Source organism: Catharus ustulatus, chromosome 1 (assembly GCF_009819885.2).
Source record: "Catharus ustulatus isolate bCatUst1 chromosome 1, bCatUst1.pri.v2, whole genome shotgun sequence".
NCBI lineage: Eukaryota > Metazoa > Chordata > Aves > Passeriformes > Turdidae > Catharus > Catharus ustulatus.
This window is the reverse complement of record NC_046221.1, coordinates 97,302,534-97,319,918: the sequence shown is the minus strand read 5'-3', so window position 1 is coordinate 97,319,918 and position 17,385 is coordinate 97,302,534. Positions and strand designations below refer to the sequence as shown.

At 44.0% G+C, this 17,385-nt stretch overlaps 1 protein-coding gene across 2 annotated transcripts in view; it reads right to left on the bottom strand.

The window, feature by feature from the left end:
• The window catches only part of CTNNAL1 (catenin alpha like 1), a 63,382-nt gene extending 47,419 nt beyond the window's left edge, over positions 1-15,963 (bottom strand). For both annotated transcript variants that reach the window (XM_033079020.2, XM_033079070.2), the window contains exon 1: positions 15,799-15,963. In XM_033079020.2, the coding sequence (XP_032934911.1) occupies positions 15,799-15,924 (126 nt within the window). In that variant the 5' untranslated portion in view covers positions 15,925-15,963. The remainder of the gene's footprint in view (positions 1-15,798) is intronic.
• Between the last annotated feature and the right edge of the window lie 1,422 nt (positions 15,964-17,385).

Sequence of the window (17,385 nt, the reverse complement as noted above, 5' to 3'; positions counted from 1 at the left end):
AAACTCTGCAGAAACTGAATTTTAAAAATTGTCAAAGGTTGGAAAAGACTAACCAAAATACATTCAACTGCACCAACTACTAATGCACTAGTTAATTGTAAGAACCCATGTATTTTTTTTATGTTGAAAACATTACAGTAAATTCACGAATACAAGCCGCACAGAGTATAAGCCGCATATCCGGCGTGTTGGCAACATTGATGTCTTTGTCAATAGATAAGCCGCACCCGGAATATTAGCCGCACTTTAGTTCGCAGCGAACTTTCACAAAGTCGTCATTTAGTAACACAATCGCGGGATCGCCGGGGCTTACTGGCTTACTGCCGACCTCGGAAACATTGTTTCCAAGTGAAAAAAGACACACCCTTTATTTACAAGTCGAAAAAGACAGGAACAATAGTGTGGTCATTTTGCGAGCATTCCCAATGGATCCGCGTTGCCTTTAAACAGCCGCTCAGCCACGCGGGCAGGCAGCTGAGCTCCGAGCGGAGCCACATCTCCGTGCTGGCACAGGAGCGGTTGCTCTGGCCCTCGCAGCCCCGCAGGGCGAGCGGCCGTTGTAGCCCTCGCAGCCCTGCGGGCCGAGCGGCCGCTGTAGCCCTCGCGGCCCCGCGGGGCGAGCGGCCATTGTAGCCCTCTCCCTGCGAGCCGAGTGGCCGTTCTACCCCTCTCCCTGCGGGCTGAGCAGCTCCCCCAGCCCTCTCCCTGCGAGCCGATCGCCCACTTCATCCCTCTCCCTGCGGGGAGAGAGGCTCCCCCAGCCCTCTCCCTGCGAGCCCAGCCAGCCCCGTAGCTGCACAAGACTGAAAACACTTTAAAAAGTACAGAGAAATATCACACACTTTTATCGAACTGCCGAGGTAACTCGCGGAGGCAACTCACCCCGATAACAACCCCTGCCCCTCAGTAACGCCGCCATCCACAGGCAGGCAATAAGCTGTTCTCTGATTGGTTCATCGTCAGAACAATGGGAAACCATGGATTTCAAACTGTTTCGGCTCGGGACTGGACTGGTATGATACTAGGTAAGGGCAGATACCACATTTTTGTTCATAGATTAGCCACACCCAAATATTAGCCGCACTTCTGGGTTTCCACCAAAATTTTTGTCTAATTACTGCGGCTTGTATTCGTGAAATCACTGTATTTCAGACAATTGCCCCTGTTTATGGACTATTGAACCAGAATAGTTTCTTCTATGCGTTATTATGCAAAGGGGCAATCTACCCTTCTTGAAGAAGTCACACAGACCTCAACACACCATTCAGGATGCTAAGTCAACACTTCTGAGACTGCTTCCACGAAGTGATGGAGTCCAGCTACCCTCTATTTATGAATTTTCCTCATAGTCCCTCTGGACGGGTGTCTAGAAAAACAGTACAAATGCACTGCATATCCAAGACTGCTAAGTACTTACTTGTCGTATTGAGACTGTTGTATTTGTACCTTTACCTGGAGGCTTTTAAAAAATATCTTCTCATTGGTTTTAAATACATCTTTTATAAAAACCTTCAGGGAATCAAATTAAATAAATGACTTTAACAACCTGTAGGCTGGTTGACTTATCTGTGGGCAAATGCTAACACGCTTCGCAGAGCCTCAGGCAATCTTTCAGAGGCAGTGTCTAACAAGCTGGTAAGCCACCTCTGAAAAGGAAGGAGAGAACAATCCATGACCTGCAGGGACAAGTAGGAGCTGCCAAGCAACACAAGAATAGCCCTACCAGCTCAGATCACTGGGGTACCCAACCTAGTATCTTATATCCCACAGTCCTCCACATGCTTGCCTAGAAAAGATCATGAGAGTTGAACAAGCAAATGGAACATGAGCTATAATGCACTTGTAACCAGATTTTCAGCTGGCTAACTGCAAACTGTGCATTAAATTTTAAAACACCACAATACCTAATTGTGCACTTCTCACAAACTCAATAGTTTCAGCAGATATAAATATCATCTGGAAGGGGTGAAAACAGTCATCTATACCTCCTTCACATCTACACTTCAAAATCTACTCTTTGTAAAGTTCACCAGGAAAGAGAAGAGTACACAACTTCAAATTCAAACACACACCTCAGATTATTAGTACCATTGCTATGTACTTGTTAGACATTCTTGGAATTCTTAAGAGATCAAAAGAAAGGATTCAACTCAGAGCAAGACTGTACTATAGTAGTGAATACCCTTTCTTTATGCTGAATGCATTCCTAGAAAACCATGGAACTTTCAAATTTCAAGTTCCAAACCAAAGACCATTGAGAAAATGATTAGCTAAAATGTGATATAGATGAACTTGTTCAAATGTAGTGCAGCAATTTGATGACACCAATTTAATTCCTCCCGTGTGGATTATTTTGGATTTGATGATTTGCAGGGTAGGTTTTCTTGGATTTTTGTTTTCTTTTTCTTTTTTGTTGTTGTTTTTTATTGTTGTTGTTTTGGGCTTTTTTTTTTCCCAAAGCAACAAGAACTCTGAAAACTTCAGGACTTTTCTTCCCACCCGCCCCCCCCCCCCCCCCCCAGAGGATTAAATTATTTCCTTCTTTTTTATTTTTTAATTGTGAAAAGGAATATCAGAGGGGAAAAAAAGGAATGAATACAGCTCACTGTATCCAGCCTGTGGATTCTTGATATTTTGTAGAGGATTGAATTACTTTAATGAATGTTATTAAGTACCCTACTGGAGAGGAGAAATATGCTTTCTTTTTAATGTTCTCTTTTCACAGACTCATTAAAACCAGGGATCCCCACCAATCTGCAGACAAAAATCAACCTGCATTGCTGCTATCCTCTTTTTTCCACACACGGAAGAGGAGACAAATCACTGGAAAATCCTCAGTGAGGCTTAATCAATGATCAAAGATACCTTGTACAAGTCAGAGGACTGCCCCACCACTCACCCAAAAAAGGCATCTTTAGAATTTCTATAGCAATGAGTGACCATGAAAAAGATCATTTTCAGACAATTCAGTTCAACATTTCTTCTCTTTTTTTAAGAGATGTAGTCAAGTTCACAGACTGAGCTGGCACCAAAATTTGTTCCTTTGTGCAACTTGACATGAGTTGGCAAAGACAGTTTTTCAAACAAGGTCCAACTTTACCTCTGATAATACAATGTGTGCATCAACAAGCACACTGGACATCATAAAATATACATTTACTTATTATAAAATGTGTTCAGAAGTACAACTGGCTTTCTAACTCATCTGCTGTTTTGAAGCTTGAAATGCACAACTACCTCACTAGAAAAGGTGAGCATAAGCTAGTAGACCAAATAATTGGGTTTCAGGGCATACAGGGCAGTACACTTTCCTCCTCTCCTGTTGCCCACCAGTATCTTACCCAAACAGCTAGATTTTAGAAACAAAGCAATTCTTGCTCTTCATTCCACACCTAGAAAACCTGGGCAGAATTAAGCCTAAGAAAATCCAACTCAGAGAGATGTTCATTGTTTAAAGTGTACTTTCAGATGTGGTCAAAACAGATGCAGACATGTTTTCAGCACCAGAGAGATGCAAGTCTCAGAAATAACTCAATTTTCCTACATAATCAGGTAACCTCAAAACTAGAGACTGGCAAACAATAATTCTTGTTTTTCACCTCAACTTGCTGTTGTTAATATACCTAACCTTGTACTGCTTGTGCAAACAATGCCTGAGCCAGCTCTGAGCTGTTTATTAAAAAAAAGTCGCCACTGTTGTGGAACCAAAACTCAGACATTGTAATAAAGGACGTAGCAGAGACAACATACAGTAATTTCACGATTATAAGCCGCACTGAGAATAAGCCGCACTTCTGGGTTTCAGCAACTTTTTGTTTTTTTGTCCATATATAAGCCGCACCTGATTATAAGCCGCATGTTACAATACAGAGTGTGATAAAAGGTATCTGTTCTATCACCATCTCTTGAGGGTGGGGACAGTGATCCTTATCTCAATGGGAGATATTCTGCTAATGGGCCATCCATTGAAACCAGGCGGGGCATTGTTCTTTATCTTTTCACAACCCATCCTTCCTCCAGCCAGTCATTTTCTGCTAATGGCCATTGAGTCCCACTGTGGGACTGATAAAATTACTGCATCCCATTGGAAGTTGCTCCAGACAGGGGGAAGAGCCCAACATTTCTTACCAAGATAAAAACAGAGGTTTTGGGACACTAAGGGAGCCCCTTTCTCCACTGGACTCCAGTGGAAAACCGGATTTCTCCACATCACCACTGGACCTCCAGAGGGAAACTGCACCTTCTACAGGAGCACTGTTCCAACTGAGCCACATCTGTCACTGCAGGAGGATGCAGCCACCATTTAATGGGACTGCTACCAACACCCTGCCTGACTGGGTGTCAGGTTGTACTCTGACTTTTTCAGGGTTTGGAGTTTGTTTCTTTGTAGTACTGTATTTCTATTTTGATTTCCCTAGAAAAGAACTGTTATTCCTAATTTCCATATTTTTGCCTGAAAACCCCTTGATTTCTAAATTATAATAATTTGGAGAGAGGGGGTTTACATTCTCCATTTCAAAGAGAAGTTCCTGCCTTTCTCAGCAGACACCTGTCCTCCAAACTAAAACAGCAACTTTTTGTTCTTTGTCCATATATAAGCCACACCTGATTATACGCCGCACTTTGGGTTGGGACCAAAATTTTAGTCAAAATGGTGCGGCTTATAATCGTGAAATTACTGGTACTTATATCACCTGCAACTGAGAATTCCTTCTGTTCAAACATGGATTGGTTCCTGAAGATATAGAACATGTTCCTTGTTAGCTCATAAGCAGATGGCTTCCCAGCCATGAATACCAGCTATTCAACCCTTCTTACATTGCATGTTCCCGACCGAAGAGTTCCTGCAGCCTCTTCCAGAGAAGGTTTCCTTAGCAGCATGTTGACATCCAACTTCAGTTCAGAGTGACACCTGGTATTCCATTTTGAAAAGTACAGACTTGCTCTAGGGATTAACTGAGAAGTACAGTGTGCTCTGGAAAAGGCTATGCAAATCCAACTACTACCCACCTACAGGAGTGCAAAACAAAAACTTTGTATAATCCAGGAACTATTATCTTATTTATGCTGAAGTGCCTGTATGTTCTTTTAATTGCTCCAGGGCAATAAAAACTCATTCAGCTGGAAAATTTAAGAATATTTAAATATACCATAGAGAGACAAGGCAGAATCTTAGATAATTAAAAGGGAATGCTCCATGCACTGGTCTAACTCCTACATGCTAACTCCTAAGTGCTTGCAACATTGGACATTATCCTTCTACTTGAAAACATTTTTCATGTCTGTGAATAAACGAAAATACTATCACACACTAATAAGATTGTTACTACAGAAAAACTCTGCTTTATTTTTATTTGAAAATAGGATTTGTGTGGTTCTAAATGGTTACATTCATTCTGTTTAATAAAAACATGTTTCTGTAAGACAAAAGCAACAGCACAATTTATTATTTTTCTATGCAAATCTGAAAGAATTTTGGAATTTGCTCATAAATTACTTTTGCAATTTGTGCTTAGGAGTTTTCTCACCATTTGAGAATTCACTGCACTAAGAAATAATCCAAATCAGTATCTAAAGGAGACTAACAGTTATAAATTAGCTCTAGAGTCTACATCACCTCTCATTTACCCCACTGGTTTTACACAAGGCTATTAATGAAATGCAATATAGCTCAGTAAGTAAAAAATAGACTTTAAGGTTCTATCTAGCAAGGTTTATATTCTTCCAATGAATTAAGAAACAAAATAAATCCATGCAGAACGCCACAGACTCATAGTACCACACAACAGTTTTACTGAACTATAATCAGAGTTGTTTGCAATCATTAATTCATAAATCATCCTTTGGGGATTTCCCTACCTAATCTGTCTAAAACCATCTGTTAACAATGCTGAATAGCAAGAAAGCTATTCTAATTCTTCTTGTGCATGATCACAGAGAGGCAGTTTTGATTTAATACTCATTCTACTGGAGAACTACAAAAATTTGTTTAATCTGCAAAAAAGTCATTAATCAGATCTCAAAAATATGAAAGATAAGATACCACTGAAAAAGAGCAATTGATTTTCAGCTATGTCAGTAAAAAGCATCTTCCTTCAGCCACTTGAAATGCTAGTCTGACTAATTTATCATATCAAAGACTAAGGTATTGAACATTATAAAGCAGTACCTAAGCTTAACTTAAAGCCAATTTTACTATCCAAGGGTTTACAGAAAAAAAATAAGCCTGAAACCACAGCTGTTTCATGATAGTGCTGTTGCTCATGTAATAAAATGTTCAAGTGTAATTTTTTTTGTTAAGCAGAATATAATTGGTGATAGTAACATCATTAAAATTATTAATGTAATGAAATAATTACCTCAAATTTATTCTAAGGTACTCCTGGACTCCCCAGCATACTTTATAAACCATAGCTGTAAATGATTATCTATTTCTCTTTCAATGTTTCACAATGACCTAGTTTCCATGACTAAAAGCTGTCAATTAAAAACTAGTCTCATTAAAAGGAAACCTGCAACCACATCAGCCAAGAAATACAATTGATACTTTGAAATAATCACCTTTTCTACATCCAGATGACAATCTCCCAAGATGAACTCTTCTGCATAAATCAAAGTGATACTATCAGGCTCCTTTAGGGGCACAGAGCACCAAGTGTAGGCTGAGTAACAGCTGAGCTTCTGCCAGAAAATGAATTTGCATGGAGCACAAGATGCTTAACACAAGCCAGAAGTTCACAACTTAACCTGCAATACCTATGGAACCGCAGGGAGAAGAGTCACTGAGTGACTAGCTGGAACTACAGAGGTGCAAGTCTGTACCCAGGCAGCACCATATGCTGCCAGACCCACAGCAGTTACAGCATACGATCCACGGCAGTTTCTCTGCCATACAGGATGTAAACTCGTCTGAGTTTAGCAGGAGATTTGCCTCCCTCCATGCAAGTTACAACGCAAACCTTTACACTAAAATTCATAATTTTATTACTCAACACTAGTGCCAAGTTTCAAGCCTAAAGCGAGTACCAAATTAATTCGTAAGACAGAAAATTCTGGAAAAGAGCAGAAACAGCTTCTCAAAGCTTTGAAGCTACCAAAGACAAGGTCCCAAGAAGCATTTTAAAAGGAGTGCATGCAGATCTTTTCTTTCCCTCAGATGCAATGAGCTAAAGACAAATACAGATCATCCTACTTTTTCCAAAAAAGAATTTTTCCATCCTCCAGAAAGAGCTATAAGGGGCAATGCACAAGCTCTGGCACCATACTGGAGCAACAACAGCCAACAATGTAAGAATCCTTTAGCACCTTAGACATATGAAAAGAAAGACCTAGAAGTACCAAAAAAATGCCCAGTGAAACAAGGAAGCCAAGGGATTTGCTGGAACAAATCTGTCATTGCATCTGCTGCATGGCAAATGCAAACAAGTTGAAATGGATCTGAGTTTGGACTGAGTGCTGAAGTTCAGAAAGGGAATGAGACTACGCATATTCCTTAAGATTACAAATATTGTGCAGAGACTATAAGAGACACTTCTATTTAGACTCTAATTGAGAAAGAATACATTTGATTAACAAGTTCTAAAGTAGATATGTAATGAGCCTGTACTGCAATACAATACTATAGCTACAGACATTCAAACATCAGCTTATATACAAGACTGATGCATGATGCAGAGAGAAAAAGACAGGAAGAATGTGGTAGGTTTTCCCCTTCCATTTATGTAGACTTCCAAGAATAAAGAGCTAGTGATAAATAAATTAGAAGTCTTAGTGCTTTTAATATAGGACTGTCTACTATAAAGCTGTTAGAAAAAAAAAAAATTGAATTTCACAAGGTTCTTCTCTTCCAACGGCTCTAACCTGTCAAGGTCCTTCTTATGGGCTGCACAGCCTCTGGGGAATCAGCCACTCCTCCCAGTTTTGCGCCATCAGCAAACTTGCTGAGGAGGCACCTGCCCCTTCACCTGAGTCATTGATGAACAAGTTAAACAATACTGGGCCCAGTTTTCAACCTTGGTGGATACCACTTGTGACAGGTCCTGTGCCACTGATTACAAACCCCCTGGGATCCTCTGGGATCTGCCATTCAGTCAGTTCTCAGACCACCTCACTGTCCACTCATCCAGTCCACACTTCCTGAGTTGGCCTATGAGGATGTTGCAAGAAACAGTGTCCAAAGTCTTGCTTAAGTCGAGGTAGAAAAGATCTGCTGCTCTCCCCTCATCTGTTCAGGAAGTTGTTTCATCATAGAAGTCAATCAGGTTGGTCAAGCATGATTTACTTTTAGTGAATGTATGCTGGCTACTCCTGAACACTTTCTTGTCATCCATGTAGACAAAGATTGCTTCCACAATGAGGCGCTCCATCATCTTCCCAAGGATTAAGGTGAGGATGACTGGCCAGTAGTTCCCTGGTTCCCCTTTCTTACCCTTTTTGTAGGCTGGAGTGACATTTGATTTCCTTAGTCCTCAGGCACCTCTCCCAATCACCCTGACCTTTCAAAGATGCCTGTGAGCAGCCACACTGTGGGGTCTGCCAGCTCTCCCAGCACTCATGGATGCATCCCATCACAGACTTGTGAATGTCAAGTTTGCCTACATGTTCTCTAACCCAATCTTCCTTGATGAGGCAGAAGTCTTCCTTCCAACATTCCTTTACTCTGGTCTCCTGAGTCAGAGATTCCTGAGGGCTGGTGTTGTCAGTGAAGACTGACGCAAAGAAGGCATTCAGTAATTCTGCCTTTTCTGCATCCTCTGTTACCAGGGTCCCACCTCCATTAGCAACAGGTTCACATTCCCCTTAGTTTTAGTTTTGTTACTGATATACTTGAAGAAGCCATCTGAGGACTTCCAAGCCAGCAGACCCATTAAACAGATTCCCCAAAAAACACAGCTAGTCTATGGACAAAACCCAAAGGCCAGTGTCATTAGCACTCACAGCAGCATACTGATCTCCATGTCTGCAGTTCCACAGCTCTCTTAAAGCTCTCTCTTGCACAGTACATGCTTTTTCAGTTCCATAGAGAGTAACATCAGTTCTACTAAATATACAGTAATGTACCAGTTATTTCAGCCCATTTCTTCAGCAGTTATAACCCTGACGTACTCTTACTTCCTCATCACAGTTTTGCCCTATTTTTTTGACAGAAAACACGACCAGAGAAGAGCAGCTATTCATAACTGTGCTCAACTGCAAAAGAAAGTGAAGCTATCCGTACTCCAAAATTTACAGTAATTTCATGACCATAAGGTGCACCAGATTATAAGGTGCACTTTTTTTTTGCCATGAAGATCCGTGCCGTGCGCAACAAAGTAACGAATTAGTCCACAATCATGGCGTTCACTGGCAGGTGCTCAATTTGCAAACATTTTTCACAGATTGGTGTAGCCTTTAAACATAACTCCAAGCGCCCTCCCCATGCGCAGGGCCCGACACTCCTGCCTGCCCCCGGCTGGCGAGGTGGGGCTTGGGGCGGACACGGTTCACACCTTGGGGTTGTTGCGGTTCAGGGCGGCTCAGGGCTGCCACGGATCGCGGCGGCTCGGGACCGGGCGGGCTTGAATCGGTTCCGCTTTTCCCCTGCCAGGGCCGTGCAGGCTCGGATCAGCCCCCCCCCACCACCCCCCCACCAGTGCCGTGTGGGCTTGGATTGGCCCCGCCACCCCACCGCTGGGCTCAGGACGGCCCATGACTCAGGGCTGCTGCTGCTGGCTGGGGGCTGCCCGGTCCCGCCCACCCCATGCGGCTCCTGCTGGTTGCGGCCACCCACTCCCAACTCCCCTCATGGCTCAGCGCTCCTGTGGCACCACCCCCTCGCAGCTCGGCTCACGGCTCGCACTTCCAGGTTGGCAAATTTTGCAACTTAGTACATTATATAAGGCACACTGGACTATAAGGTGCACTTCTGGGTTTGGACCAAAATTTTAGTCAAAAGGATGCGCCTTATAGTCGTGAAATTACTGTACATCTATGAGGTACTCAGACAATCTGTGTGGAATCAAAGTGATATGCAAAACATGATATAAAAATGCTAGATAAAATGAACTGGAGCAACTTGACAACATTAGATGTTATTCACTAAGATTTCAAGGAGTTCAAAGATACAATGGATTGTATCAACTTTCTCATGCAATCTCCTGCTTAAAACTAGGTCGACAGCAAGGTACGAATGTTGCCCTGACACTTGTACATGTCAAATCAATACAAAAAGTTAAAAAGAAATAGTGGACACCCAAATAAATATGACATATAGACAAAGATTTAACAGAGGTGTTTGTTAAAGGAATTACAAAAATTTTGCCTCACAAAACAATCAGACTTCTCCGTAGACATCACCAATTACATGGATAAGAAGGCACTCCACTGAAAGAAAACTAGGAAACAAAGTTCACATCACAGTTTTCAAAAGACATCAAGCAAGTCTCCAAGAGAAACAGAAGCAGATCTTTGCCATGAATATTGAACACATGAAGAGACAGAATGATGAGATGGAATATTAAGGACACCAGAAAGTGAATGATTACCTACTTTAATAGTTACATAGAAACCTAATACTGCAATGCACTTCAACACAGATTATTACATATAATAATAAAAAGAGAGGAGAGATAAGCAAGTAATAAAATGATGAAAATTTGTTAGTGATCCCAATTTATTTGGGACAGTAAAGGTAAGATCTGATTACAGTATTGCAGAAACATCTTGCTGCACTGACCGGGGAACAAAACGTCAGACCAAAAAATCACTGTAGATCAAAGTGATACAGATGGTAAAGTACATTCCTAGCTTTCCTTATGAAGGCTAGGTCTGAGCTGACCATTACTCCTCAGCAGCAAGATCTTTTGATTACAAAACAGACATCCATGAAAACATCTGACTTGCTTATGATGAAAGCAATTTCCAGGATCATCTGCCCTAGTTCCCTGCTAAAACCAAGCCCAGTTAGAGTGTCATGTTTATAGCCTTACCCATTCTGAATATCTCCATAATTGCAGACTCTAGCAGCTCTGCATACCTCATCCAGTGTTTGGCCTCCCTTACATTGAAAAAAGCCTTCTCTTATAACTCATTAGACTTTCCCATGTTCCAGCTTTTGCCCATTGCTTTCTTGTTCTGTCACCATACATGCCTGGGATCAGTCTGTCTCTGTCTTTTCCATACCTGCCATCAGGTGGATAGCTGTAGACTGCGGTAAACTCTGCCGTTGTCCAGACCAAAAACAAAAACAAAACAAAACAAAACAAAAAAAAAAACAACAACAAAATCACTGCAGATTCAAGTGATACAGAGAGGAAAGTACAATCCTGGCTTTCCACATGAAAGCTAACAGACCATTACACCTCTCTTCTTAAGAGGGAACAAGCCCTCTCCCTTCAGCCTCTCCCCCTACGTCACATACTCCACTTTGTTTTCCCTGGTGCTGTAGAGCACAGAACTGAACATGGTACTGTACACCATGCTGCCTCGCAAGTGCCAAACAGAAAAAGAATCACTTGTGTAGTCTGCTTGTTATGTTCATGCTACCAACCCTAGGTGCAGCTGGCCATCCCTGCTAACCCCCACTCAACTTGTCCTCCAGGATTCCTGTTAAAAGTTTTCCTGTGAATAGGTGATCCCAGCCTGAACTGCTGCATGAGTGTTACCCTGGCTTAGCTGTATGACTTGGACTTCACAAACTTCCTGTCATATTATCTTTATAGCCTGTCCCTCTGTCTAGCAGCCCTGTCATGCACAGTGTCAGACATTCTCCAACTTGCTGTAGGAAAGTTCACATGCCTGTTGAACATGCTCACCCCAACATTCAGATCATAAATAAAGAGGTCAAACAGCACTGGCCCCCATATCAGTCCCTGATAATTGACCAAAAAATAAAACCAGAGAAAAGTTTAAAGATTATACACAGACCTGTAGCTTGATGTACAATGGTTATTTTAAAGTCAAACCTTCAGTCTGAAAACTGCATCAGTGAGCTTTTCACATTATTAGGAAAACATCAGTTGTGGGATCTTCTTTGAGCTCTAATATACAACTCTAGAAACTTTGGAAAAACAGAACAGTGGCAGAACATTATGTAACGTTATATAACATTTACTGAAATGGGAATTATTTTAGCCTGCTTCAGAGAAAGCAAGGAAACAATATAACAGTAAAGAACAGGTTTGCTTCATTCACCTCAAGGCACTGTTAACTTATGTACAATCTAAGACTGACAACAACGGCATTCATAAGCATTGGTATCATGGGCTTTTTGTAGCTAAAATGAAGAAAAGCTTAAAAGCTTATATTTTTTGCTATATAGGTCAAGTCAATTCCAAAACCTCTGGCAGGATATCCTATACCAAGAAAATTGGAAAAACATGCTCAGGAACACAGGGGCACACAATCATTCTCCAAACTGCCTATGACAAAATTGGCTTTCTGAAAGCTGAGCAGCTGTAATACATTGGTCTGCACTCCAGATGCTGGAGGACAGGTCACCTTGAACCATGAAAACTGCCTTTGTTATTTCAGGAATATAGAAGTATAGGATGATTTGGGATGCAAGGGAAAGGTCACCTAGTTCCACTCCTCCTCTGCCAAGGGCTAGGATGCCTTCCACTAGATCAGGTTGCTCAGAGCCCCATCCAACCTGGCTTTGAACACTTTCAGGAATGGGGCACCCACAGCATCTCTGGACAACCCACTGCAGTGTCTCACCACCCTCACAGAGAAGAGTTTCTTCCAGACATTGAATCTAAACATATCTACTTTCAGCTTAAAGCCATTCCCCCTTGCTCTACACTACACACTGTAAAAAGTCCCTCTCCAGCTTTCTTGCAGGTCCTCTTTAGGTGCTAGAAAGCAGCAACAAGTCTCTCCAGAGCCTCCTCTTCTCCAGGTAGACAGATCTCAAAGTTTCTCTCTTTTTCCCAAGTATCTGACTGTGAAGGTTGACAAATACCTATTCTGAGAATTCATAGAATGCTTCCTTAGAACAAATCTAGACAGACAGAATCCTATAGCTGTGAAGGTGCCCGACTGCTCCTACACCAGCAAACAGGTACAGAATGGCAGCTGCGGAAGCCACTGGTGGAGCCACATCCTGAAAAGTGGTTTCTCCTCGTCTTTGCTTTTCCTCAACTGTTTAAATGACTTGTTATTAAATGAGTCAGCACTGGCCACTTCTAACACCCTTCCTGAAGTGTGTTGCCAAAAACCTTCCATTAAAAAAATGGACCCCAAAATAATTAGTCTGGAAAGGGGTAGGAGCAATGAAGGAGATGTCTAGACTTTTAAAGAATGCTATAGTTATAGTTATTCATGGAAAACTGAACTAAAGACACCTATCCTGGAAAAGAAAATGCTACTTATTTTAAAGAAAATCATGGAGCTTGACCCCAGAAGCCATACTTTCTGAACTGCATGCCACATGCTTTGCAAAGTACTGTACAATGATTCCTTTCACAGTACAGCTATGTAGATAGCGAAAAAGAAGTGTTAGCAAATATGCTTAATACCGTGGCTTAAATTTGTCGTCTTTGTCATCTGTGGCACTCTTAAAAATGGGCCACATCAAGGTCTGAACAGATCTAGTTTAACTAGATGCAGTAATGACTCTAAGAGTAATTTCTCCTGCTGGAAAAATAGGAATCTTATACCACTGCTGATAGCAAATGTACTCTGTTACAACACAGTCCATAAGAAAAAACCCCACGCTGCAAAATGCAATTAAAAAAAAAAAATCAAACAAAACCAACCCTCACAATTGTTGAGGAAGAACAAGCAGGCAAACACATTTACAATATCACAATGAGGACGATGTATGGTACATTACATGAATTTTAATAAGAATCAATGCAGCTTTTTTTTTTTGCTTAAAGGAAAGATTTAGCCCCACATGAGAGATTGAAAGTGAGTTTGTCAGACAAGGCACCTTTTGTTTCCTCTTTGCTTAAAATAAGTAAGTGAAAAGCAGTAGGAACATTCTGACTGTTTTTTTCAGTAGTATACAAGTATCACATAGCGCTTCTCAGATTTTAACAAAAGGGTAAACTGTGAAGTTAACTTCACAGTGGGAACACAGCCCTTTGCAAGTGCATTTTGTACAAGCAGAGAAACAAAGTCCTGAGGGTTACTGCATGCACAGCTTATGCAGAATCCACAGGTAAATTCTGAGACAAAGAAGTACTCTATAAACACCCTTTTGCATAGATTTCCAAACAAAGCCGACCAGTGAGCAATCCAGATGGAATGGTACAGGCAGAACTGATAAACCACTACATTTTAGCAGGCAGGTGTAGGGAGCTACTGCTGACATCATTAGCAACTTCAGCCTGAATAGGAACAGAGCTCGGCGTTTGCGCTTCAAGGAACACACTTGTCTCAAGTCTGGAGTGCCTTACCAGGAAAACAGTGAGCTCTGAGTGCTCACAAATGCTCAGACACCCTGTGCACAGGAAGGTGAAAGCTTCTTAGCCCTTCTGGAAGATGTCACAGGGTTTGTGGTCAAAGAAAAAATCATACACGGTACATTTCTCTGTGGGTTTGTTGCAAAGGCAATAAAATCATCGTTACTAAAGAGTACTCCAGAGAAATAAGAGCATCTTCATATAAATCTGTTAAAAGTACAAATTTAACATATGCAACTAAATTCAGCTTTTGCAACTGGATATGGTTCTGATTGCTCTTAAGTTTCCTGAAAGAGGTCTCCCTATTTTATCTCAGTTGTTACAGAAAATTCATTTTACTTTGCCTTGGAACAAGTGGTTCAATTCCTTTGAAGGGCTTTGCTATATTGACTGTGATTTCTCCAAACAGAAAAATAAACAGACATTACCATGATGGGTACAGAAACACAATTACCCATCAGAAACCCTTCCTGCAGCCCAGACATACAAATACAGAACAAGGCTTACCACAGTTTGTTTCCAGCTGGATTATGAGCTATAAACACAATTTGACCTCACCAGGACTAGTTTCTTTTGTATAGCTGTTACACACTGTTTAAAGATTTTGTACAGATAGGTTTTGACTTGCTAACTTTATTGATCAGTGCTCAAAGTACAAAAATCCTATACAGCAAATACTGTGCTTTTTCCAGACATTATTTTTCAAGAGACAAAATTTTAAGGAGTGTGTCAAACACCAATTTCGTAACTAAATGTCTGAAAAAAAGAACTCTAACACCACCAACAACAAAAAACACCGCAGATAATTACTTAACAGTGCACTGAAAAGCCCGATTTGGGGGGGTTTAAGGTCATTTAGCACTGCGCGGGACATGCTGAAAGATCATCAAGACAGTTTGCCTATTATCGAAGCTCTTAAAAACAGGGCGCTACCCCGGGGTGCAGCAGGAGCTCCAATCAATGCAACGCTCAGGCCAGACCGCGAAAACACAAAGCTCCGGCGGAGCCCCTGGAAGCGGAGCGCTCTCTCCGGCGCCGCGCGGGGAGGAGCGGAGCGCGCTCCCACGCGGGCAGCCAGCAGGCGGGAGGCTCGGCCGCCGGGGCAGCCCCTCGGCCCGCGGCTCGGAGCGCCGGCGGCTCCGCAGCGCCCGGCGTTACGCAACGCTCCCCCGCGACCTTGCGGGGAACTTCGGAGTCTTTCTCGGGGAGGGACGTGCGAGCAGCATCACCCACACGGCACCGGCTCCGGCAGCCGCGCGCGGCCGGCGGGACCCCGGGCCGAGCGGGAGGGGCCGCGGCGGCAGAGAGGGGGCTGCGGAGTGATGCAAACTTCGGTGGCGGCCGAGCCACGTCCCGGACGGGCAGAGCCTCCCGGAGGTTGCGGGGGGAGGGAAATCGGAGGGAATCTTACCTGCGACACCAGCGGCACCAGCGTCTGCTCCACGGAGCGCGTGCGGATCTCCAGCCCCGCGTCCGCGCCCAGCCCCGACGAGGACGACGAGGAGACGCCGCTGCTGCTGCACGGGGACGTGGCCATAGCGGCGGAGCCGGGCCGGGACCCCCTCCAGCCGCGCCGCCGCCGCGCTCCCGCACGGGCAGCCCGTGCCCCGCCGCTCCCCTCACGCCGCCCCGCCCCCGGGCCGCCGCCCCCGCCCCGCGCCCGCCGGGCTCCGCTCCGCTCCGCTCCTCGCCGGGCGATGCCGCGCGCGCGCGCCCGGCCCCCCCGCGGCCCCTTCCCCGCCCCTCGGGACGGGGTGGATTTAAAGCGGCAGCTCCCGCCCGCGCGGCTCCTGCCCCGCCGCGCTCCCAGCGCCGGGGCTGCCGCCTGCTCCCCGCGCCCCTCCTTGCCCGCAGTCCCCCGCCCCACCCCGCAGCCGGCGGAGGAAGGGAAGGGGGGCTGGTCCCGCCACCTCCGCTCCCACCCGGAGTTTCCCCTCTGGTCTCGCTCGGGTCCCTGCCCGAGGCGGGAGCCGGAGCAGGCGATGGCTGAGGGGCTCGGGTGGCCCCAAGGCGGCGGCAGTCCGGGCCGGTGACCGGCATTGGGCTGGCGCGGGAAGGGTGGTCTCGGTCGGGAAGTGTGGGGGCCAGGGAGACACAGCCGGGGAGCCGCTCTCTTCGGGGAAAGGCTGCAGTCACGATTCGCCTACGTTTAGCATCCGGAGGGCTGGTGATGTGTCTCAAACTAAACGCCATCAGCTTCTCTCAGAAGCCTCACGGCGAAGGGGAGAAAAGGCTTCTGCCTTTGAGTGATTTGTATTCCATACCTGGCCGCTCCTGGAGAACTGCTATCGTGCTTATCCGGGTTTGCCCAGCCCTGGTGCTAAAGCAACAACATCTGTGATTGATCTAGCGAAAAGAAGGCGAAAGTAATTCAAAGAAATAAAAGTGGTTCGGTTTGTGTTGTGGGCTTTGTTACGGGCTAAATTCACTTCTCCGCTTTATTTACTAACGTGTTTGACAAGTATCCGTGCATGGATGCTTGCAAGGTCTCATTTGCCTTGTGTGTGTTTGGTAGGGCTGATTCTTCTACAGGCTTGTCTGTCCAAAACTGTGGACAGGAAGCGGAGCTCTTCTGGCTGTTATCCAAACTACCAAGGTGCAAAACAGCTCCAGCGCAGCACTGGGGCCACTCAGTGTGGTACTGTGGGGGACCCTGCAAGCCCAGCTGTGTAGGGTCTGGGACAGTAAATCGCTTCCGCGTAACTACTTAGTTTCCTGGTCAGAACCAACGATTTGTGTTTGACTGCTCAGCTCTCGTACAACACAATTCTGTAATCATTGCAATTGGCTTTTTAAAAATTTTTTAGATCAGGGACTTTGTATCTTTTCATGTCTTCGAAAAGGTTCCTGACCCTTTTTGTACATAGCATCTTTTCCACAATTTTGAAACACAGACATAAGATAAAAGACAGTATTTGTTGTCCTTTAGAGTCCTATGGACTTATCCATATTTATTAAAAAAGAAAATTGCCAGACCTGTAAGTATAACACTAGATAA